At 36.7% G+C, this 23626-nt stretch overlaps 4 protein-coding genes across 5 annotated transcripts; 2 read left to right on the top strand and 2 right to left on the bottom strand.

Moving 5' to 3' along the window:
- Positions 1 to 658: 658 nt before the first annotated feature.
- LOC137962330 (protein XRI1-like) lies at positions 659 to 4695 on the bottom strand. 2 transcript variants are annotated; one of them, XM_068809136.1, is made up of 9 exons: positions 4418 to 4695; positions 2490 to 2545; positions 2287 to 2409; positions 2086 to 2198; positions 1934 to 2003; positions 1768 to 1858; positions 1649 to 1689; positions 1399 to 1482; positions 659 to 1234 (listed from the first exon to the last, which is right to left on the bottom strand). In XM_068809136.1, the coding sequence occupies exons 1-9, from the start codon at positions 4435 to 4437 to the stop codon at positions 963 to 965; spliced, it is 870 nt and encodes a 289-aa protein (XP_068665237.1). In that variant the 5' UTR covers positions 4438 to 4695; the 3' UTR covers positions 659 to 962. The 2 variants fall into 2 exon arrangements, with proteins under 2 accessions (XP_068665237.1, XP_068665246.1); XM_068809145.1 differs by having other exon boundaries at positions 2086 to 2195.
- Positions 4696 to 11630: 6935 nt separating this feature from the next.
- Positions 11631 to 16338, top strand: LOC137962320 (purple acid phosphatase 15). The gene is made up of 7 exons (XM_068809125.1): positions 11631 to 11933; positions 12482 to 12673; positions 13312 to 13645; positions 14244 to 14461; positions 15170 to 15360; positions 15629 to 15913; positions 15993 to 16338. The coding sequence occupies exons 1-7, from the start codon at positions 11660 to 11662 to the stop codon at positions 16149 to 16151; spliced, it is 1653 nt and encodes a 550-aa protein (XP_068665226.1). The 5' UTR covers positions 11631 to 11659; the 3' UTR covers positions 16152 to 16338.
- A 2690-nt stretch (positions 16339 to 19028) lies between these two features.
- On the top strand, positions 19029 to 20625 carry LOC137951998 (uncharacterized). The gene has a single exon (XM_068799041.1). The coding sequence runs from the start codon at positions 19526 to 19528 to the stop codon at positions 20330 to 20332; it is 807 nt and encodes a 268-aa protein (XP_068655142.1). The 5' UTR covers positions 19029 to 19525; the 3' UTR covers positions 20333 to 20625.
- Positions 20626 to 20908: 283 nt separating this feature from the next.
- On the bottom strand, positions 20909 to 23365 carry LOC137952007 (small ubiquitin-related modifier 2-like). The gene is made up of 3 exons (XM_068799051.1): positions 23155 to 23365; positions 21247 to 21396; positions 20909 to 21160 (listed from the first exon to the last, which is right to left on the bottom strand). The coding sequence occupies exons 1-3, from the start codon at positions 23242 to 23244 to the stop codon at positions 21089 to 21091; spliced, it is 312 nt and encodes a 103-aa protein (XP_068655152.1). The 5' UTR covers positions 23245 to 23365; the 3' UTR covers positions 20909 to 21088.
- Positions 23366 to 23626: the final 261 nt, after the last annotated feature.

Genomic DNA, 23626 nt, shown 5'->3' with positions numbered 1-23626 from the left:
TTGATATAATTGAGAATCAAATTCATAATTATTGTATTTACTTAATATAACTACAATGCTAAAAAAATATTGAACTTTCCAACTGAACTAATTAAATAATAATTAAAATAATCATCAACTAAATATTTATTAGTTTTATCCATTTAAAAATTTTAAATGATAATTTTGTATAATTTTTATATTATCTAAATATTAATCTAAAAAAGTCCATGATCTAAGTAATAAATTAATTTTACTAATAAAAATTTCAAAAAAAATAACCAGTAATCGGTATAATTTATATTTAGAATAGTTTAATTATGAACATAAAGACAAGCCTGAGAAGAGGGAACAAAGTGGGGATAAAGCTTTATGGGTAAAGAGCTTTAAAATTATGAAAACAATGCAACTCTCTCTGGCAAATCAAAATTTACTCCTAGGGAGCACTCTTTGGTGTTGAGAAACATTGAACAAGAAATTAAACTACAAATGTGTATTTTTCATCCTGAGAGATTGTTTAAAGACCTGTACTGAAACAAAAACCTGTCAATACCTCAATGTAAAACAAAGAGAGCTGAGACTAGTTCATTTTTCATTCTTTGCAAAGCAAGAGCAAATGAAAGCAAGTTTGACGAATCAAAGTGGTCAATCTACTTGATTTAATCTATTTTCCCAGAAGGTGAGGCAGTCCAGATCATGGAAAGGTGAAAAATGTCAGAAGCATTCGCAAGAAATAGAATGTATGGATCTACCACATGAAGATCCTCATCATACCCTTAAAAATATTTAAGCAAAGCAGTGTGCCAATTACAAAAAACCTGCGTTGAAATAAAGATTTCCAACAAAAAGGAATTCCAGGAGGAATTCCTCTTACAAAACACTGGCAACTATGCTAATGCAAAACCTTCACAACCAGAAGAAAGTAACATCCCAGAAACAGCTGAATGCACCAGTTAAAAAGGACTTATCTTCTAATCTTCTAATCAGCCTTTGGTTCTCATAATCGTAATGCTTCCTCTTCCACCTTCTGTTCGGATTTTAGTTTTAACCACCACTGGTTTCCCTGAGAAAGCTGAAGTTGGATATGATGTCGAAGGATCTTCTTTTTTTGCTGGTCTTGGGGGTGGAGTCCGGATCCGCTGATTTATATCCTTCAAAGTGACATCTCCTTGTACCCCACAGGGTTTTATGAGCGCAAAAGGATAAGCAACAGAAGTGGCCAACTTTGTAGGAGTTCGAATGAAAGACTTCTTACCTAAAAGCATAAAGGTCAAAATACAAGAAAATCAATTTCTTTACAAGAAAAGTGTCTGGAATCTTGTTTTTATCAGATATACATATCAGAAATCTCTGCAGACTGAACTTACAAGGAACAACCAAAAGAAGCAAGAGAACAACCAAAATATGAGTCTGGTTTACCTCTAAATATACAACGTGATAGTGGTGGATTAGGACATTCTTGCATTTTATCAGTTTCCACTTCTGATGGAATGTTGCAAAACTCTGAGGGAATGAGTAAAAAATAACTACTATTTAATCAAGTTACTGTAAAGAAAATCTTACAAGGAAGAAGAATATCTAAATGCCAAAAAACAAGATTCCACAAAGAAGCAACACATCCTTCTGCTTTTTCTTTTTCTTTTAGTAATAGCAACATAGTGTTACAAACCTGAAATGTCAACTTGGTCGTCAGCTGCCCCAGAAACAGCCCTGTTAACCAACACTTCATCATGGTCATCCAAAAACAGTTCAATGACATAAAACAAACAAAGTTCTGAGGGAGCTCACATTTCGTTAGAACTTATGTGCATCTCATTGTCTATGAAGCAATTAGTCAGCCACCCTTGATCAAGGTCCTCATTACCATAGGTGCATCTCTCTATGGAAGCCTTGGGAGTTAGAATGTCTCAAATAGAAACTATTCATGGAAAAGTAAAGCAAAAGGAAAACTCACCGGAAAAGCTTGGAGTCCATTGTAGATTATCAGGCAGTGTGTCCTCCTCCATCAATGAGTTCTCCATATCCTATATAGTAAACACGATATGCACTAGGCTTCAAAAAAAGTAATAAAGTTTTAAAACCCCTCGAGGACACAATATCACCAACCTTGGAGTTTGTGAAAGCAGATGAGGCTTGTTTATCAGTATTAAATTGCAGCATGCGCCGCCTTTTTGATTGAGATGACTCTCTACAGGCTTCTGGCTCCTTGATAATGCCTTCTGAAAATTATTTTTTTTCAAAGTAAGAGATCAATTGATCATATTTAGTTGAGCTCACAAAGTACATATTAGGGCAAGAAAACCATACCTCCAGAATCAGCAACATGAAAGTCCATAATACTACAAGCTTTAACTGGAGTTGTTTTCTCAAACATATATAAGAAGTCATCTTCTTTATCATTTACTTCATCCCAAAGAGAGGAAGAGATGTCTGTTGCAAGAATTTATATATCAGAGAAGGGAAAACATGAATCACATCCACAATGGAAAAATAAAAAAAGAGTTTCATACCAAGCTGAGAATCTATTTTCAGATGATAATCCTCTCCTTGCCATTCCCATGGTTCACTGTTTAACAATTCAAATCAATTAAGAGTTGTAGATCTTCAACTCGAGTACAACTTAAAGTTATGTGCAAGAAAGAGACAGAGAAGAAGAACTGCGATTCGGATAGAAAGATAACAAAATAGGGTCATTTCTCTGTGTATGACGAGGTTTGGAGATAAAGACTCCTTTCCACTATCCCGCTATAGTTCGACTATGAAATTGGATAAGAAAGATAATAAAATAGGGCCATTTCCAGTTTATGAAGAGGGTTGGAGATACCGACTCCTGTCCACTATCCCTTTTATATTTTAAGATCTGTTTGTGTTTTTTCATTTCATGGTATCCAACAGCAGTACACCTTATTTTCCTTAGCCTAGTTCACTAACTAAACCATTCCTAGACTTACATTTGGATCATTTCATCCACATTCTCTACCTATGGACTACATCGTAATAGTCTCCTTGCCATTCCCATTGATCACTGTTCAACAATTCATATACATTACTACATGTAGAACTGCAACTACATTACCAGTTCAAATTATGGACTAGAATGGATGAAACATACAAAAATTCTGCAATTGGATAGACGGATAATACAAGAGTGTTGTTTCTCCAATCGTGATCAGGATTGGAGATAGGACTCCCGTTCCACTATTCCATTATGATTTTGAGGCTTTCATTTATTTTTTTATTTTTTATTTTTTTGGGAGCATTCAAGGGCAGTACACCTAACTTTCCTCAGCCTACTTGACCAACTATCTTTCTTGATCTTATTGCTTGGTTCATATGAACATCCTATACTGTAGTTATAGACTAGATAAAAGTAGAATGAAAACAATGAAACAGAATGAGATGCTAGGGGTCAAAATATGCAATTATTGACCAACTTAATTAAATGATTTCAGGAAAGACGTATTCTAAAATAGCTCAGAAGAAAACTTTCACTCTACTAAAAGATATAAAAGGTTCTTCACCACTCTTTTAGAAGTAGGAAAACTAACACATATAGTTAAAAATCTACAATTACAAACCAAGTTTATAAAGAAGAAAAAAGAACAGAACGACTATAATTTATAGTCTAAAAATATTCTTGTGAAGAAGTAAGATGCCAATCCAAAGCACAATATTAATACTAAACCCGAAGCACTTGCAGAGATACTCGAGTTCAATAGAGACAAAGCGGAGGGGGGAAGTAATGTGACAACGAGCACCGAAGTCAACTTAGCTCAAAACATAATAAATAAAATACAAAAAAATTATCTCTGTTGTGTATGGGTTGTGAACTGCACTTAATCGCAGATTAGAAAGACCAATGAGCAATAACAGAAGGGGAAAAGGACACTCAGCAGCCCCATCCTTGAAACGGCGACAAGGATTTAGCTGCATTCCCTTTCAACAAACATAAATAACACAAATAAGATCGAGAAGCAGATCCGGGTGGACGACTAGTGAAATTCTACCATTAATGACCTAAAATAGCCCCTAAACACTAAAAACACTGGAAGAAACAGCAAGCACAGGTCTTGCATTTCAACCAAAAAAAAAAAAACAAATACATGAGAATAGAGAGCATTTCTCCGTTCCAAAGCATAAGTAAGGAACTCCAGAAGAAAAAGAAGCAATCCACCACCAAAAGAGATCACATTAATGTTTCTTCTTGAAAATCAAAAGTGAATACAAAAGGTCGAACACCTTTGTTACCCACAAACCAAACAGCAGGAGAAAGAGAGAAAAGATTAAAAAAAAAAAAAAGTGACATTAGATGAGAAGAAAGCAACATTTGATCCCCAAAACCAAAATCTCACATTTCCATGGAGGACGGATGACCCAAAGAAGTCCAAACCGCAAGTTACTAACAATGAAATCGAAACAGTTGAGTCTTGTTACTCACTTGTCATTGCTAAAATCCATTGAATCTGTAAGGGTAGAAGATGAAAGTGGTAGTAGTCAAAGAAATTTCAACACAGAAAAAATTAGCCGTTGCAGTGGAAGAAAGAATTTTTGCAGTTCCCCACTCGAGAAACGAGGCAGGGAGCAAAAGCAGCCAATTTCTCACTCTCTCTCTCTCTCGCTCTTCTTTACTCTGTTCGTGTGCGTGGGCTACAAATATCAGTGAGAGAGAGAGTACGGTGGTGGAGGGAATGGAGCAGGTTCCGTTGCTCGGGGATTATAAAAATCCAACACCAATTAACTTCTAATCACACTATTCTGTGAGGTGCCTTTCATAAACTCTTGCAAGACGGCAGTCTTGAAATAAATTTGCATAAATGCCATTCAATATTTCACGGCCTTCTGCCCCACGACGCCACAATCGTAAATAACTCCGCTCCTCTACAATTTAACTGTTTCTAGCGAGCATGTAGTATCTGCCCCGTGCCCACTACTGTCCTACTCCTACCCTCCGGAAATTAAAATCAGATGAAAATCTGTTGTGGGCCTTTTTACAGATTTAAAATGGACGGCTCAGGCGTGATTCTGATATGACATCACTAAAAATTTAGCATATACCCTGGTATCTTATGTGGCAACCACTGATTTGTTGTTATAGTGTTAGACCCACATTTGGGACTAGGCCCACCCTAAATACATCTATTTTCTAATAGGCCAATGGTCCCATATGCTTGCACATTTTGGGCTTTTTAAAGAGAAAATTTATCAATTATTGAGGAAAAGTTTGGATAAAAAGATGAGCCATGTTAAAGGGTGGGACTCGACCCTTCTGTTCTAGCCAAGGGAACACCCTGTCACACTAAAGACTCAATTTTCCTTAGAATATAAGGTAATAGAGAAGTATATTGCTGACAATTGACATAACACATCAAACTGCAATCACATAGGATCATATGCCAAAGGCTCTCATGCATGATGGATTAGACTAGATTATAGGAAAGATATATCAAAATAAAATTATGTAATTGCATACTAACTTAAAAAATCATAATGGTGTGCAAAACAATGGAAATCATTGAAAAAACATGGCAACAAGACGACGCAAATTATTATAAAAATTTTTAGTAAAAATTAGCCATTGAATGAATTATATCCACCAACAATGTTGAAGAATTGTTTTGCCCAGTGGCCCCATGCTTAGAGTTCAAAACCAGGGCCTCGTACCTAGAAAAGTAAATGGGTTCAATTTTTTCTTCTAATCAAGCCTAGTGTTTGTTCTGACTTCCAATACAGTTGCCACATCCAAATACAGAGTGCTACACAAAACAAGAAAGAGTAGAGAATAAATGAGAAACGAAGTGAAAGGAGAGGGGTTACTTGGACCTGCGTTATCCGTTGAAGGTTAGAAATTGGAGGAGGACAACGGTCTTTCCACGGTTAGGGTTTGAAAGAGACAAAGTTGGAGTAAGCAATCAGTGTATGACCTTGCCTTTTTCAATCTTGGAGACTATATAGATAAAAAGTATGTTAGACCATGTTTTGGCAATGAAGCTGGTCATTTCCAATCACATGAAGCGAATTAATATGACCCATCTCTTCATGTAAATGAGTTTTATTTTATCTTCTTAAGTGATTGGAGGCCACTAGCAAAAGTTGGGTTTGAGAGAGTTCCATTTGTGGAGAGAAATGTTAAGATTGAGTTGAATTGAAGAGCATTTTCAAGCAAAAATGGAAGAAAGGGTGTTCCTAATTAATTTTTCATAGCATGGTAATATCCCAAATATTTCATGCTATAAAAGAGTCATTCCCGTAGCGAATCATCATTTCCGTTAGGCAATTTGGATAATCTAATGAAACCACTAGAAGCGGATAAAAGACATTGTGGACCACATAACTGCAAAAGCACAACGTAGCCCACTTTAATCGTGCTCTTTTTATGGCCGGAGCCGCTATTAAGTGCACCACTTGAGAGAGACGACGTTGGTCCGTCTCAGCACTTCACTTTTTTGCCTCTTCTTTCATTTTTTCCACATAGTAGTGGAAATACTCGGAGATAGTAGAAAAAATGTATATGGTTGGTTCCAATAACAATGTGTTGGCCATGCAGAGTGTGTCAATATGGTTTTCCAAGTAGAGGATCCCTTGTATAAACATGGGACATCACCAAGTTATACTCAATGGATGTGTCATAGGGAGGGGTTTGACAATCCCTTGGTTACTTGTCAAAGGTAGCCTTCTAGAGTAGGTCATGAGAGTCATATTCATGATTAGATCCATGATCTCATCTATGATGTACATATAGAATAGACATTTGCAAATGCTAGTCAATCGAGTCCTAGTAATTCTATGTAACAGTAGAGACATGGAATAAGTGTCAGTGATAGGTTTACATGCTTATTCACGGATGCCAATAAAGAAATGTATCTTGGATGTCAGATTTTTCTAAGGTAAAGTTTCTTATACATTTCCTACATATTATGACAATCTGCAATGGATAATAATATACTTTCATTGATGAAAGAAATCTCCCTTCGAGCGAGTCGGTGTTGTATAACTATTATGAGGCTAAAATACTTTTGCACGAGTTAGGATTTTATTATGATAAGATACACATGAGTAAAATGATTGTGTCTTATTTTGGAAGTAATACGAGAAATCAACAATTCAAAACACTAGATTTCAGCCCTCATAGGCTTCAAAAATAATTTTTTTTGTTAGAAACTTTGAATTTCAATTTGAAAGATATCAAGGGAAGCATAAACATGAATCATTGAGGATTCAAAACATAAAGGAAGATGATTTAGGAACCTAATTTTAAAAAAAGAGACATGCTAGATTTTTTCTTTAGCACTCACGAGTTGATAAGGACAACCCCTTTCATGCCTTCAAAACTTCAACTTTGCTTCACTTTTGAGTAGCTATTTAAAACCCTAGAATCCTTGCTTGGATACCATGTTAAATTCTAGGATTTCATGTCTAAAGGAGGCTAGAGTAAGATGGAAGGAGGATAAGAGAAGAAGAAAGGAGAAAACTAGGCTTGTGAGAGCTCTAGTTGTAGAGATAGGTTTTTTTACAAACAAGGCCTTCTTATTTATAGATGAGAGTTAGAAACACTAGTACAAGTGAAAGAAAAGAGGAATTTAAAGTCTAAAAAAATTACAAGTTGTAGCACTCATCTACTTAATTACAAGATATGTCGCTAATGCTTCTTAACAATTCACTACGGATGCAAGACATGGTGATGACCTCACCTTGAAGAAAAAGCTAATGATCAATTATCTTAAAAAAAGGGAACAAGTAGACTTGGGAGTATATATAATTGACAAAATTATCAGAGTAGAATAAAAAAGGATAGTCCTCTTGCTCATGGGTAGATTTTAACTCATTTTCTAAATTCACACTGGTGTGAGAATGTGCAAGATGGAAATGAAGGTGTATGGATTTATAACCATCTTCTTAATATTAAACATATTGGCCAGTGAGGAAGTGATAAGAGGCAATGAAAAATAAAACTGTTTATGCAGCAGGACTCACAATGATTTTAAGAGGAAATAAGAAAGAGAAAGAAAAAATCACCAAAGCAACTCAAGCACTAAAGGAGGATATTTACAAGAATATGGATGACAAAATAAATGGACTTGAAGGTACAATGGGAGTGCTTAGTATGAGAACGGATATGACTCCTCTTTAACAAAGGCAGCAATGAAGCAAGCATGGGAGGGTTTGGTTATTGATTTGAGTGAAAATTTTCTTCTTGGTATGGGTTAGAGTTTGGTTTTGAAAAGTGACTTGAGTTCGGGTTGAATTGGGAAATAGGAATGTAATATATGGTGTGGTTTATAGAAGGAGTAGGGTAGGGATCATCATGGGGGTGGTAGCTAGATGAGTAGCTTGGGTGGAGAAGATTATTTTGGAGAAGTGAAGGAGCAATGAGATGGCTGAAAAATATCAGGGAGGAGGGTGAGTTGTATATAGATAACATATTGGTAATCGGTATGAGTTTGTGTGAGGATGAAAATAGTGATAGTTGTTTTCTTAAGATGTTGTGTGAATGATTGTATTCGTGAATTAGTTTAGAGGTAGGCTTAATTAAGAGTGAAAGTGGGTGTAAGTGTTTTGGTGCGTGGGAAAGGTTTGAGCTATTGTGGTATTAAGATGGGTAGTGGTGGGGTATATGGGTGGTATTTGGAATTTGGCAAGACTAATCCTTATGGTTTCTAATGGTGATATGTCACAAAATATAGCTTAGACTACAAAATGGGTTGTTACTACAGTAAGTATACTCTAAGATATTTAATTTGGTATATAATTTGATATGTAAAAGTGTCACCTTGAATCATTTCTAGTTATTTGATTTCCTTTATTGTGTAGCACAACCCTAGTCGACTCCGATGAAAATATCTTTTTACAAAGAGATTTGATTTGTCTGAAATTAGATGAATATCTTTCATTCAAATATAATATTACCACATCAAATATAATTCTTGTGAGGAAATAATTTGATAAATCATCTAATCAACAGTCTAGCTGAACTAATCCTCTATTTGGTTAACGGTTCAAACGGAGAAGGTCCCAAAGAAGACTACTCTAATACCAATTAATAAGAACCCCGCATGTGAAAGGTTCTTATCTTTTTAAAAAAATCAAAGAATAGTTGAAGGAGAAAGGTTAAGAGGATTGGAATAAGAGAGAAGGGAAGAAGAGAGAAGTAGAGGAAGAGAAGGAGATAGAGTAAGAGCAAGAGGGAAAAGAGAGAAGAAGAGACGAGAAAGGAGAGGAGAGTTGCTAGGGCACGAATGAGTGAGGAAAGAGAGATAAGAGAGATTTTGGAATCCCTAATTACATAATTTAAGAAAATATTCTAGGAAATTGAAAGATTACGTCATTCTAGGAGAGATTTTAGGAATTTGGAAGATTATATCAATTAAGAAAAAAAATATAATCTAATAAGATCCTATCTTTTCAAGAAGAGGCAAGTTTGACTCCAACTTTAACTAACTCCTTAGAGGGGAATTTTTACCTTTTTGCCCTCGTATCCCACACTTCTTGTTTCTTAGAGGTGGCACCATCACCACTTTCTATTTAATGGTGGGGCCTCCTCTTTCTATTTTTATTCTTCTTCTCTTCCTCTCTCCTACTTCTCTTCTTCTTGGTTCTTTGGAGGTAATTTGGGATCTTTATAAGAACCCTTGTGAAAGGTTGTCTTTTCTTAGAAGTCCAAGGAAGAATTGAAAGAGAGAGATTAAGAGGCTTGGGTTAAAAGAGAAGTAGAGGAAGAGACGAAGATAAAGTGAGAGCTAGAAGGAAAAGAAAGGAGAGGAAAGGTGAAAGAGGCAAGAGAGATTTTGGACAATGCTTCACTGATTATACTTCAGCAAAAACCCTTATTTATACTTTTTTCATTGATTTTTTTTGGAAAACTCTTCAATCAATTAATGTTCCCTAATTACATAATTCAATGAGAGATTATAAGAAATTAAAATATTACATCAGTTTAGGAGAAATTCTACATATTTGAAAGATTACATCAATTAAGAGAAATTTGTTTCTAATTTAGAAGATCCAATCTCTTCAAGAAGAAACAAGTATAACTTCAGCTTTGACCAGTCTCTTGAGGGGGTAATTTTACCTTTTTGTCCTCATGCCCCACACCCTTGTTTCTTAAAGGTAGCATCACCTCCACCTTCTATTTTGTTGTGGCACCTCGTTCTCTTTCTATTTTTCTTCTTTTTCTCTTTTTCACTTCCACTTTTCTCCTTCTCTTGGTTCTTTTGGGGGTAATTTTGGGTCTATATCATCGTTTGATCAAACGAAAGAAAGAAAAGGCCAATAAAGGCCAAAAAAGAAGAAAAACAAAGTCATGGGAAGAAGATGTTTGATCGTGCATGATTATCCACATGCAAAACTTGTATGCAATCATCCATGGTGATAATGAAGGCCAACCATCTGACAAGAGAGAAAATTCACTGGTTGCATCGTCCATACAGACGAGTGAAAGAGCAAGGTGAACGAAGGCAAATAAAACCAGATTGCCCTTGTCCAACTGATCAAAGAGAGAAAAAGGCCCTCTACTTAGTTTTTGTTCACTCTATCGACCAAACGACTATTTCAAATGAAGTTGAAAGCTCAAAAGCTATGAAAAAACCATTTGTGAAGATCAACCAATTAATCCATAGTCGTCCAAATGGAGTGTTCTAGAAAAGTGGTGGAATGAGATTAAAGATTTCTATTCAGCCAAGATAGATCTCTAAAATTTATATGTGATTATCTATGAAAATATTATTATGAACATTTTAAGTATTTTCTCTTGCATCTCAGTCAAAATCGTCGAGATTTTAAAAAAAGAAAAGACATCTCTTTCCCATCTCAACAATTCAATTTTTCAACATTGAGAATTGCCTTATTTAAGTCGATTTAATCCCTAGATTTAGCACTCTTGACTCCTAAGACAAAAACAACTACTCCTAAAGTGCTTTCGTATTGTGGGGGGGATCAAGATTTAGGTAACTCTTATATTAATTGAGTCCGATTTCATCCCAAAACAATGAACCGACTTATAAAAATAAGTTTTGTTACTTATAAGCCTATGCCCAAACAACTTTTCAATAAGGACAAGACTGGAAAAAATCCAAAAGAAACCCACGAGCAGTTGGAGGCGTAAAGCAAGGGAAGTTCTCTGGTTTTTGTCCTTTGAAGAGCTTCGTTGATTTAACAAGGGAAGGCAATGGGAAGTTTCTCTGGTTTTTGTCCTTTGAAGCTTCGTTTATTTAACAAGGGAAGGCAGGTGGGATTGGACGAAATGCATGGCAGAAGGAAAGCCGCTCACGTGAAGACTGAAACTAATCTTTCCCAAGGCCTCCCTCTCCAGTTTTCTTGTCTTGTCTTTTTCTTTTTCGTTTTTCTTTTTCCTCATCTTTCTGCGTGCCGCTTCTTTTCATCTCCGTCCGGCCGTTCAAATGCGATAACCGAGACGATAAATTCCCGAAATATCTTCAACTAACTTTCCCGAAAACCGAAAGGGAGCAAATGATTCGAAAATATGGCGGGTGACGGGGCCACCTTCTAACGGTCGATTGCAGACCTCCAACACGCGAATATTGCCCGCGAATATACCTCCCTCCTCCATCCCTTTCCTTTCTATCCCAATTTTTCTATTTATATATGCATCGAGATGTTCGCTTCTCCCGCCAATCCACTTCGTTAGACCTCTAAATTATCGAAATTCCCTGACCCTGTAATAATAATGCCACCCGGATCGAACTCCCCCCTTTCTCTCCTCTTTTTTGCTTTTTCCTTGTGTCTTCTCATCCACATCTATGGGGCAGAGATTCCCACGACGCTCGACGGGCCCTTTGCATCGGTTACTGTTCCATTGGATGATGATTTTCGGGGTCACGCCGTTGACTTGCCGGACACCGACCCCAGGGTTCTCCGTCGGGTCAAGGGATCTGAGCCGGAGCAGATCTCCCTTTCACTCTCCGCGACTCATGACTCTGTTTGGATTTCTTGGATCACAGGTTTAAATCTGCCCGTTCTGTTTTTAGATTATTTGTCGACTTAATTTGAGCAAGTAGTGGGAGTTGAGATTCTTTTTCTTTTTCTTCTTCGGAAGAGCCGACGAGGAGCTATGTTCTCCGATGTGTTTGCTTACGCGTCTTTCTTTGTATTATTATTGTTTATGATTGGACCGCGGCAGTGCTGGATTCCATATTACCTATTCTGTCTTGCTCCCTTTCCTATTCAAACTTCATGGCTTGGATTTGTATTCAAACGATTCGTACTCTGCGCGGTACAAAGGCTGGAGTCATAATATTCTTGGTCTTCATATACTGTTTTCCAAATATTCTTACTTGGGAGATTTCACCGTGGCTTGAAGAATGGCCTGTTATCATAGATAAGTAAAAAGTTTGTTTGTTCTACATATATAGATAAGACAGGTAAATAAACTCTTTGTTCGTTTTCAAAGTAATGACAAATTATTTGTTTCCCCTACAACCACTCTCTGATTATTAGTATTCACCTTATTCCCCATCGTTTAAAGTTCTGCTTATGTTTTAAATTGCAGGGGAATCTCAAATAGGGGAGAACGTCAAGCCGTTGGATCCTAAAAGTGTGGCCAGTGTCGTTCGTTACGGGAGGTTAAGATTCCCACTGATGCATGAAGCCACTGGTTATTCACTTGTTTATAACCAACTTTATCCATTTGAAGGACTCCAGAACTACACATCTGGAATTATCCACCATGTTCGGCTAACTGGTACTTTCTTATTACTAATTGTGAACTCCAAAAGAACTGCTCTGTTTTATAGGTATCAAATGTATAATGATTACCAGAATTAATTCCTATTTACCAGTAGATAATTGGTTTTTGTGGATTAGAAACTACAGCTTTGCATCGGTTTCTGTAGATTCTCACTCTTTTCCCATTACATGTTCTTCTCTTTTGCTGTTTCCATATAGAATACATGCCCAATTTGAGCAGGTTCACTGCATTCCCAAAATTTAGTTGAGACTGTAACTGGCATACCATCCATCTGTCGGCCAGGCCCTGTTATACACGAGTCAAACACTTTAGCAGGTGTAGACAAGGCTAATCATCCAATCAGTGGTCTTTTTATGAGAAAAAAAAGAAGAAAAGATGCTTTTGTAAGCAGTCAAGATTACGAGTCGGTCAAGAGTCCTTGTTCAATAAACAAACTTTATGAAATTTGAAACTCTATATCTGATTACATCCTTAATATGAAAATTGGATAAGGTGAACCAACTTTTAATGTAGGTGTACCTATAATCAATTTGTATGAATCATTTGGAAACAAGTTGATCTTTCCCATATCTTTTGGTATCATCTGAAACATTTCTAATATACTGCATTTCTTTTATTCTTTCTTTATGTAGGTCTGAATCCCAACACACTGTATTACTATCGTTGTGGAGATCCTTCTATTCCTGCCATGAGTGATTTCTATTCTTTCAAGACTATGCCCATTTCAGGACCAAAAAGCTACCCAGAAAGAATAGCTATAGTCGGGGACCTGGGTCTTACATATAATACCACATCCACAATTGATCACCTTAAAAGTAACAAACCAGAGTTGATTCTATTGGTTGGAGATGTCACTTATGCTAACCTATATCTCACAAATGGGACTGGATCTGACTGCTATTCATGCTCATTTTCACAAACTCCCATACATGAGACATACCAACCTCGTTGGGATTACTGGGGAAGGTGAACATTCCTGTGCTGGCCTATAAATTGTTCTTTCCACTTTAAGCTTGCCATAGACAATATAACCTTGGCTAGTTTTTATATTTGTCATTGTGTTCTGATTTATTCTTTGATAAAGAAGAAAATATTTGTTAGTTGGTAGAGACTAGTTTTATTAAAAGGAGTACTGCTTCATGCGAAATTCACCTTTTCTCCAGGAGAAGTAGGAATCAGTTGATGGGCTGACTTGGATGAGACTTGACCACATAGGGCGAGTCCCTTGAATAACTTCTGAGAGAGCAAGTTAGAACTTAATAAATATAACAAATCAATTTATAGCCTTATTATGGACAGACATTCTTTTATTAGTTTGAAAGAGTTATTCGTTCTAGAAAATTTGATCTTTTGCACGTGGAATTTGTTTCCATCTTAAAATATATCCAGTGAAGAGTTTTTTAGATGGCATTGCCTTTTTGTCAAAATGGAAATGAACAAAGAATTTCAAATATTCTTCTCTATTTGCACCAGGAATTTGTAGGAAGCTTGTATTTTATGTAAGTATTATTTTTACAATTAAATTGTCTCAATCTTCTGGCTAACTAGAGGCATGTGATTTTAGATATATGCAACCACTGATATCAAAAATTCCAATAATGGTGGTAGAGGGAAATCATGAAATAGAACTACAAGCAGAGAATGAGACTTTTGCGTCATACAGTTCCAGATTTGCTTTTCCTTCTCGTGAGAGTGGATCATCTTCGACATTCTATTATTCCTTTAACGCAGGGGGAGTGCATTTTATTATGCTTGGTGCCTATATTTCTTATTATAAGTCAGGTGAAGGGACTTGTTCTCTACTCTTTCCTAGCTTCATTTGTGGATTCATTTGATTAAGCTGAAGTATTTGATGGTGCCTGTGTAGATTCTCCATTGCCAGATTTGTTCTTTATCCTTTTAATGCTAGGGCATACAATTATTCTCTTCCGTGGTTATGCTTCTTGTAACATGCAAATAAATCTGTCGTTTCCTTCAATATTTTCTTAAAATATATATTTATTTAATTTCATTAGACTGAAGTATATGGTGGGCCCTAATGATAATTTAGATAGTCTATCACTTTCCGTCTCCCAATTTTTTTAGGTTCCTTCTTGCAGTCAGTTTGCTAAAAACTTTAAATCCATTTTCATTTCATGAAAAGGAAGTTCAGCATACAAACTTTAAATTCCATTTTCATTTTCATTCTTATAACGACCAATAGTGACACTCAGGAAGTTACACATAACCACTCTTGATGTATTTACCTGCCTAGTTAATGGCACTCATTTGAGAGACGCTGGTTCTGGCTGTTTGAGATGGTGCCTCCAGTTTTATGTCTTACCATATTGTCCTAGTTCTAAAGCCTTGCCCTCAGCACTTTGTAGTGTGGAACAGAGTTGCAGCAATTTCAAGGGAAAAAGGGAAACAAAAAGGAAATTAAAAAAGATTTTTTATCAACCATTGTCCCTTAAGTAACAGCATCATATGCATCTTGTTTCACATTCACAGGGGATCAATACAAGTGGTTGGAAAAGGACATAGCCAGTGTTGACAGGTCAGTGACCCCATGGTTGGTTGCTGCCTGGCACCCACCATGGTACAGCTCCTACAAAGCTCACTACAGAGAAGCAGAGTGCATGAGAGTCGAAATGGAAGAGTTGCTTTACTCTCATGGTGTGGACATAGTCTTCAATGGACATGTAAGCATAAAACTGCCGTTTCAAACAACAACAAAAAGTATAACACTAATGGCTTTTTACTTATCCTTAAGGCCAAGACGGTTGCCTTTACATTCACAATATGCTCTATTGATCTTACTTATTTTTTTCCGAAGAGGTCTGCTCAGTAAATATTTCTTTCAAAAAATATTTATTTATTTTACTTTCATTTGTCACTAAAATGTTCATGTTTTACATTCTGTATCTTCACAAATGGGATGTGTGGCCAAAAGTTTGTCTATTACTTCAGGTTCATGCATACGAGAGATCAAATCGAGTTTACAACTACACTTTGGATCCCTGTGGCCCTGTATATATCACAATTGGGGACGGTGGCAACCGAGAAAAGATGGCAATTACTCATGCTGATGAACCTGGGCACTGTCCCGATCCATTGACCACCCCAGATGAGTACATGGGAGGTTTTTGTGCTTTTAACTTTACGACAGGCCCCGCTGCCGGACGATTCTGCTGGGACAGTCAACCTGAATACAGCGCCTTCAGAGAAAGTAGCTTTGGCCATGGAATTCTTGAGGTACATAGACAGTGTCTCTCTACATATTGTAGAGGAATTAAAGGAAACTGAGGCTGAACTGATGCATGGCTCTTTGCAGGTAAAGAATGAGACATACGCACTGTGGACATGGCACAGAAACCAGGACATGTATCAAAGGGTAGGGGATCAAATTTACATAGTGAGGCAGCCCAACAAGTGCTCAAATCAGCCAAAAGTGATCAAGACCAGGCATTCTAAACACGGCTTCTGCAACTAAACAAATAAAAGAGCGCAAAAGCACCAGATTGGATGAGTACCTATGTATGCTAGTTTTTTGTTTTTTTAATATCATACTAGAATAGAGCTGTCCTACAAGTCATTAGCATTCTACACAGGTGGAATGTCACTCGGCTTGCTTTTGTAGTCTTGTACAGGTGCATTCTAATATCAGATGGTTCACTGGATGGCAGGCATTCTTTCACACAGATGCAAAATAGGCACATTGATGTAAGCCCCCCGTGGTGAGTCTTACAAATAAAATATAAAGACATCTCCTTCCTCTTATTCCTACGAGTACTTAAATCAGCAAACAACCTGTCTGGATAGACATTATATCTGATCAGTTTCAGGGGACTAAATTTAGGACTCTCATCATCCCCCCCCCCCCCCCCCCCCCCCCCCCCCCCCCCCCCCCCCCCCCCCCCCGACACGGTAATTGAGTCTCAATCATAATTCGGTTAGGGTCAGTTTGGAACCCCTCGAAAAAAAAAAAAATTGACTATCATTATTCTTAAAAATAGTTAGTGAAAATAAGCTAATGAGATAAAAAAAAATTATTAACTATTTTTTGAAATAATAATGATCAAATTCTTATTTATTTTTTATTTTCTTTTTTCTATTCTATGGGGTTTCAAATATTGCATGCCACTTAAGAAGACGCTACAACGGTTATGAAAAAGTTCTTTCATATATTCTTCATCTCCATTATAGGGAGACAAGAGGAGGTCAGGAGTAGTATATGAAAAAAAGAGGTTCAAGAAATTAGGGTTAAATGCTATTGTTTGGTAGCGTCTTTTTCATTCGTTGCTATTATCTGAGCACAATAAATGGCTAGAAATTAGGATGGGAAGTGATGAATTTGGCGTTCACCTTTCCTCCTTGGGTCCAGTCCTGAGTCTTGAGGCTAAAAATCATTATATGTTGGGTTTAAGTAAATGAGCCGGTTCTCGAGTTCGGCCAAAGGTCTTAGTGAATTGTCATAATTTTCACTATTATCGAATCAGATGATAGTGTCTATATGATACCTACCTCCCAATGATCAACTCCCAAAAGTATGAAATTTCATAAAATCAAATAATTCATGTACAATTTGTGTAAAGGTATTTTGAATAGGGTCATGCTAACAAGGCCAAACCAATTTTGGACAAAGCTGAGAGGGCTTTGTTGCTCCCCATGGAACAACATGTACAGCTCCAAATAAGTCATAATACGACTTATTCATGTATACTATATCATATATCTTCCAACACCTTGTCAAATAAAAATATTCTATTTAGATTTTTATTTTTTATTTATTTATTTTTATATTTATAAGATAATTCATAATTTTTTACTCGGAAAATAGATCACTTAAAGAAAAGAAAACGAAATAGTTTAAATGAAATAATAAAAAATTAATAAATTAATTTAAATTATAAATAATTAAGAATTTATGAAATATAAATTGAATTGGATAGCATAAATATTTATTTTAGCATAAATTAATAATCAAGTTCCAATTTTAACTCATTTACTCCATATAACCAAATCTAACATTTTTTAGTAAATTAAATACATATGATATGGAATAATTTTTGTAAATTATCATGAACTAAAAATATAATTTCCTAAATACTTGTAATAAAAGTTATTAAATCAAAATATTGAATGAAATGTCAATGATTTCATATAATACTTATATTCTGATGAATAATCATGAACTTTCTGAGTGAAAAATAACAATTATTATTTTTATTTTAAATAAATATGAACTATTTTATTTTAATAAGTTAAAATAAAATGATATATTCAAATACATAATATATTATTTAAAAAAATACTAAAATTATTCTACGATTTAAATGATAAATTAATTTTAGATTAAATAGTAATAAGAATATTATTTCTAGTATTAAGATAAAATTAATATTTAAAATAGTAAGGGTTATTTATACTTTATAAGTTAAAATTTTAAATACATTATTAAAAATAATTAAGTTAATAATGTTATATAATATTATAATTATCATAAAATATAAAAAATATCAAATAAAAAGTCTTTTTTTATAAGATAAAACCATATTTTGGTACTAAAGAAGATAAAAATTATCTTTAAAACGAATAATGCATTGCCATTTATGTTATCTTTGTGTTTTTTTAGAATTTGACACTGCAATGAATGATAAGAAAGTGAAATTCATCTCTCAATAGGTGATTCAATTTCCATTGGTGAAGTGAATTTGACCACAATATTCCCCTATGTTGGTTTCAAGATTCCCTCTATTATAATTTAAAATGTTAGTAAATATTTAATTCACGAATAATATGCATTAAGTATGTCTTAACATAACAAAAAATTCGAAGAAAATTTGTGCTAACATGTTTATTCAACCAAGCAAAGATCGCCTAAACATGCAATTGAATTAGGGACAAGCAACTACCTCCAGATCAATATCATGAAGCATTCATAAAACACCATCCGATCCGATTGATCTACCTTCAGATTAGCATCACAAAGAAATTTTTAAGTATTTTCTCAATTTTTGTAGTTGAGATTTCATCCCGATTGAGACATGGTAATTTTAAGTATAATTTTTTTAAAATTATTTAATTTTAAACTATAAATTTATCGTAATTATAATTTAAAATTTAAAATTTAAATATTAATCTATATTTATTGTACTAAAGAGTTTGATATAAATATCCTTTTTCCAGTTAAGGCTGTATATAGAATTCCACAAGTTTCAACCCTAGCAGTTTTATCTAATGAAACGAAAATACACCGAAAACATTGGTAGTTGCAGTTGAACCATCGGTTTACACGAGACTCGTTCTCGAGTCTCCTCTCCATTGTCCACGATTTCTCTCTCCTCCACTCTTTCCGTAGACTCCAAAGCCCAAACAGGGACAGAAACCCGCTTCGAATTTTTGGATTTAGGGCGAAAGCGAAAAGAAAAATGGAAGAGAGCCAAAGGGCGAGCCGACTCACGTCTCTTTCGGGCTTCAGCGAATGCAGATCCAGTCTCTCCCTCTGACACGCTTCTCTGCGTCATCTCTCTCTTTGTCTTTAATGGCGGACCGAGGTTAAAGAATCTCGATTTCGTCTGTTCGTCGCCAAGGTATCCAATGCCTCTTTATCAGGACTGCGGACTGGTTTCTTCTCTTTCTGTCGGTGGGGAGTCATTTCACGGGTTTCGATCTGGATTTTTGAAGATACGCTTTCCGTTGGATGATTTTTGGAGCTTTTCTCCTCGTTTCCTTGATGCCTGAAGAGATTTTTTTGAAGTGTTGTTTTTCGGTTTTTCGGATGTTCAGCAAGGAAATGCGGTTTTGATAGGTTCCAGATCTGTGAGTAATTACTCGTTTTCTGAGGTTGACTGGCAATTTTCGGAGATGGATGGGGGGAGGAGGAGACCCGCACTTACGGAACAAATGTCTATTAGGGAGAGGGACCCGTCCAAGCTTCGGGAGCTCTTGAAGGTGAGAGAGGAGGATCACGCAACGGAAAGCGACTCGCACACGTTGGGCACCGTCATCGGCGATAAACCGTCGCAGACCGTCCCGTGCCGGACTTTGCTCGACATCATCCGCGAAGAAGAATCCAGCAGCGGAGCCTACAAGTACGGCCCAGGCGGACACAAAATCAACTGGAAGTCCTTCAAGGATCGTCTCCGCATCCGTCGGACTGGCAGCGCCTGGTCAGATTACGATACCTCTCTCTCCGTCTCCGACGACTTCATGCATACCGTCCCCAACCGACGTGCTCCGCTTCCCGCCGAGGCCGGTACCGACGCTGCGTCGACGAGTGGGACGGTCTGCAACGACGAAGTCGGCAGCAGTGCTCCGGCGTTGCCCGAGGCGTCAGAATCGTCGGCGCCGGCGGAGGGAGAAGCCCCTCCGGTGAGAGTATCGCTGATGACGCTGCTGGAGCAGGCGGACCGGCACTCGGTGCCGCTGGAAGGCGGGTCCGACGGGGAAAAGGAAAGTTCAGCGGAGGAGGCAGACGAAGACGAGGAAGAGAACTATATCGACGAAGGCGGGGAATACGTATGCTGCGTGTGTATGGTGCGGCACAAGGGCGCCGCGTTCATTCCTTGCGGCCACACCTTCTGCAGGCTCTGCTCGCGCGAGCTCTGGGTTAGCCGTGGCAACTGTCCCCTCTGCAATGGCTACATCTTGGAAATCCTCGACATCTTCTGATTTCAAGGATCAATCACACCAGGTAATTCAGGTTTCTATTCGTCTTCCATTGGCCTTCTCTTGGGCCGATAATAAAAAAAACAAAAAAACAAAAAAACAAAAAGAGGCGATTGTGTTTCTTGTTCTCCATTGTCGTGGCTAGAGTTTTATTCGAAGAGAGATTTCAAAAACGAAGCAGCGATTTGTCGCTAAGGGCCATTGCATTGCATTGCCATCTTGTATGTAAGAAAGATTTTCTGTAAGTAATTGTATTTGCAACACGATATTCATCTGAAAACCTCTGATTCTGGTTTCTGAACAGGGAATCTCGCATGAGTTTGGTGTGCATAATATATAATAATAGTAAATATAAATCAATTCATCAGGACCTTCGAAGCCAGGGGTGAAGGCTATTTAGAATTCATATCGCCAGAAGCCTTTGTTCGAAAGAACAGGTTCCCATTCCCAGACTGCCTAGTAATACGCAATCATTGAGCAGGTCACAGAGCTCATAGAGGATCTTCTGCAAGATCAAAGAAACACCCAACATACGCCTTCTGCAAAAGCATTCGGCATTACCACACAAGATCAAGGAAATAAAACCGAAAATGTGGCCTTTTTTGTATAGAAGAACACACTTGAGTAGAACATAAAAAACAAAAACCCAATAGGCAAGCCTACCAAACTAGTTTACATGGAAGTCTTGTAGAATGTCTAGACACAGTCAATTGTGACATCTTTTCTACACTTTCCCCTCCCCCTCCCATCCCACCGCAATTAAGCAAACACATCCGCACCCCCTGTCTGGTGCAGCATCGCATCAATTTCGTCTCCATCTTCCATTTCAAGCTGACATATCAAAGAAATAAAATTCAATCAACTACACATAAATTCATGTTAGTAAATAAAGAAAGCAAAAAATTGAGAGAGCTTACTTCATCAGGGGTTTGCTCTCCCCGGAGACGACGTCCGTCAAATAAGAAGGCAATGGAGTTGAAATCAACCGACTGGCGATCACAATAAGCATTCATGAGCTTTCGCAGCTGGGTGCTGCGCTTGATTCTGAAAAAGACTTCGTTACCATCCTAAGGCACATACCAAACAAGTCCACAGATGTTAGAAACAATAAAGTGACGCTCCAAAGAATGCCCAGAACACAAACATTCTTCACAAATGCAAAACTTCCATTTTCTGTGTGAACCACCTCATTCGACACATTCTCACAGGATAACAAGAACAGAATAACAAGCTACACAGGAGTTATAATATCAACCAGCACTTGCTGCATTCTCACTAAGAGGTAAGTAACACAGTTGCACCAGGACATTTTCATTGACACTAATTTTAATAACAACCATCATGTGGGATTTTTTGGTAATAAAAAGAGAAACAAAAAACCAGCCAGCACCAAGGAAAATTGGCATTATTAATTCTGAGGAGGTTTAGACATTTTGGATAAAGTAAAATGAGAAATATGAGCTAGACAACAAAAACGCAAGAAAAAATCAGTAGAAATCCCCAAATTATCAAAAAAACACTGGTCAGTATCACTAATAAGATAAAGAAACCCTTAACCAATTTTCTCACAAATATTAAGTAAATTACATGAAGCAAGTTATCACACTCATGAAACTAGGCATAACAATGCAAAAACTTGAGAAATTTACTTAATAAAACACAATTGCATTTCTATGATTGCTTCAGCATGCCATGCCAGCAATTTAGTAAATTCAAACAGCAGTAAAATCCATCTGCAAGGGGAACTTAAAACTCAAGGAAGAAAGGAAAAATACGGAAGAAAGAAACAGTAGACATATAACCAAGGGGCAATACAGCAACATGTCCAGCCATACAAATGTAGACAATATTGATGGCCATCAAGGGGAACTGGAACATATTCAACCTCACAAATAACTAAAGAAACCTCCAAACTTTTTCTTTTATAAGCAATTGCTACACTGAGTGATAATACTTCGTTCACAAATCAATTGAGGAAAGGTACAAAACTTGTTACACTCCCTACGTTAATAGTCCCCTTTTGAAAATCACCAGGATTTGAGAAGTCTAAGAATAATGATAAAAAGGAAGAGATGAACATAGCTCAGACGATGATGTATAAAACATCAGTCATAAAATCATAAAAAATTCAAAAAAAAATCATAAGTTCTTTTTTTTTTCCACTATATGATCTAATGTAAAAATCTTGAAAACAAGCAAAGTAAGGCTCGGGGAGGTAACAGAATCTCCTAATTTTTCGAAGTTTCTGCTCTGTAATCTTCCTTAAAAAACATGTAGTCCATAGGCCGGCTAATAAGTGGACGCCGACAAAAAGATAAACGCCAAAAGGAAAGTAATAAACGAATTTCTGATGACTATCCTACATGCCAGAACCATACGGCTTCCACCTCACATAAACTCAAAACCTTTTGTTTTTCTTCTAGCTTTTTGACATTTCTAAAAGCCTACATAATATTCACCATCATATCCGTTGCAGTACATTATCGAATGCAGAGGAAGGAGGAAGGAGCAAAAAAAAATTAAACTCCTATGTCTCATAGGGCAGTACAAACCTCCAAAGACCCCTAAAATTTCTAAAAAGTTACAGAAAACAGGATACCAATTCAAAGTCGCGTTAAAAGTACCAATGCGTCAAACACATCAACCAAATTAGAACTTTTGTTAACTAAGCACCCGGATAATCCAAACAGAAACACGAAAATCAACAAAAAGTCGATTATCGACTCAGAATCCTGAAGCGCAGAGGAGTAAAAAATAAGCAGCGCAACACAGCAGATGAGGAAAAAGAAAAAAAGTACAAGCATCGGGTGGAAAGAGCTATATACCTGACCCTTGACCTTAAGATTGATATGAACTGAAGGATCAGGCTTCTTCTCTTCCTCCTGAGTAGCACCACCACCAGGAGTTCCAGACATTTCAGATATCCGATCGACTTCCCCCACCAGTCGCTAGGGCTTTTCTTCCGGTTTTGCGAAACCACGACACGCGAAGGAGAGACCAGAAGAGGGGCCGTAGACACCCAAGACGTGAATTAAAGAGGAAAGAAAAATTGGAATGAATAAAATTTGGATTCCGCGCAGAAAAGCAGGAGCTCCAATTAAACCCAATTCAATCAATTTTGAATTTGATAGTACTTGTTTTTTACAAAAAATTGAGATAGAGACGGGGTTAATCCAAATTTTTATTGTAAAAAAACTTGACCTAAGTAATTCATAGTATTTTAAATGCATTTCCATAAAATGATCTAGATAGGAGGGAGAACCAATAAGTCTGACACAAAGAGCTTGAGTTAAAAGA

This window comes from Aristolochia californica, unplaced genomic scaffold (genome assembly GCF_029961685.1).
Source record: "Aristolochia californica isolate CCGP_79_NKW_82.1479 unplaced genomic scaffold, dmAriCali1.0.hap1 SCAF_1, whole genome shotgun sequence".
NCBI lineage: Eukaryota > Viridiplantae > Streptophyta > Magnoliopsida > Piperales > Aristolochiaceae > Aristolochia > Aristolochia californica.
Note: the sequence above shows the minus strand (reverse complement) of the source record. Positions and strands in the feature narration are given on the sequence as shown.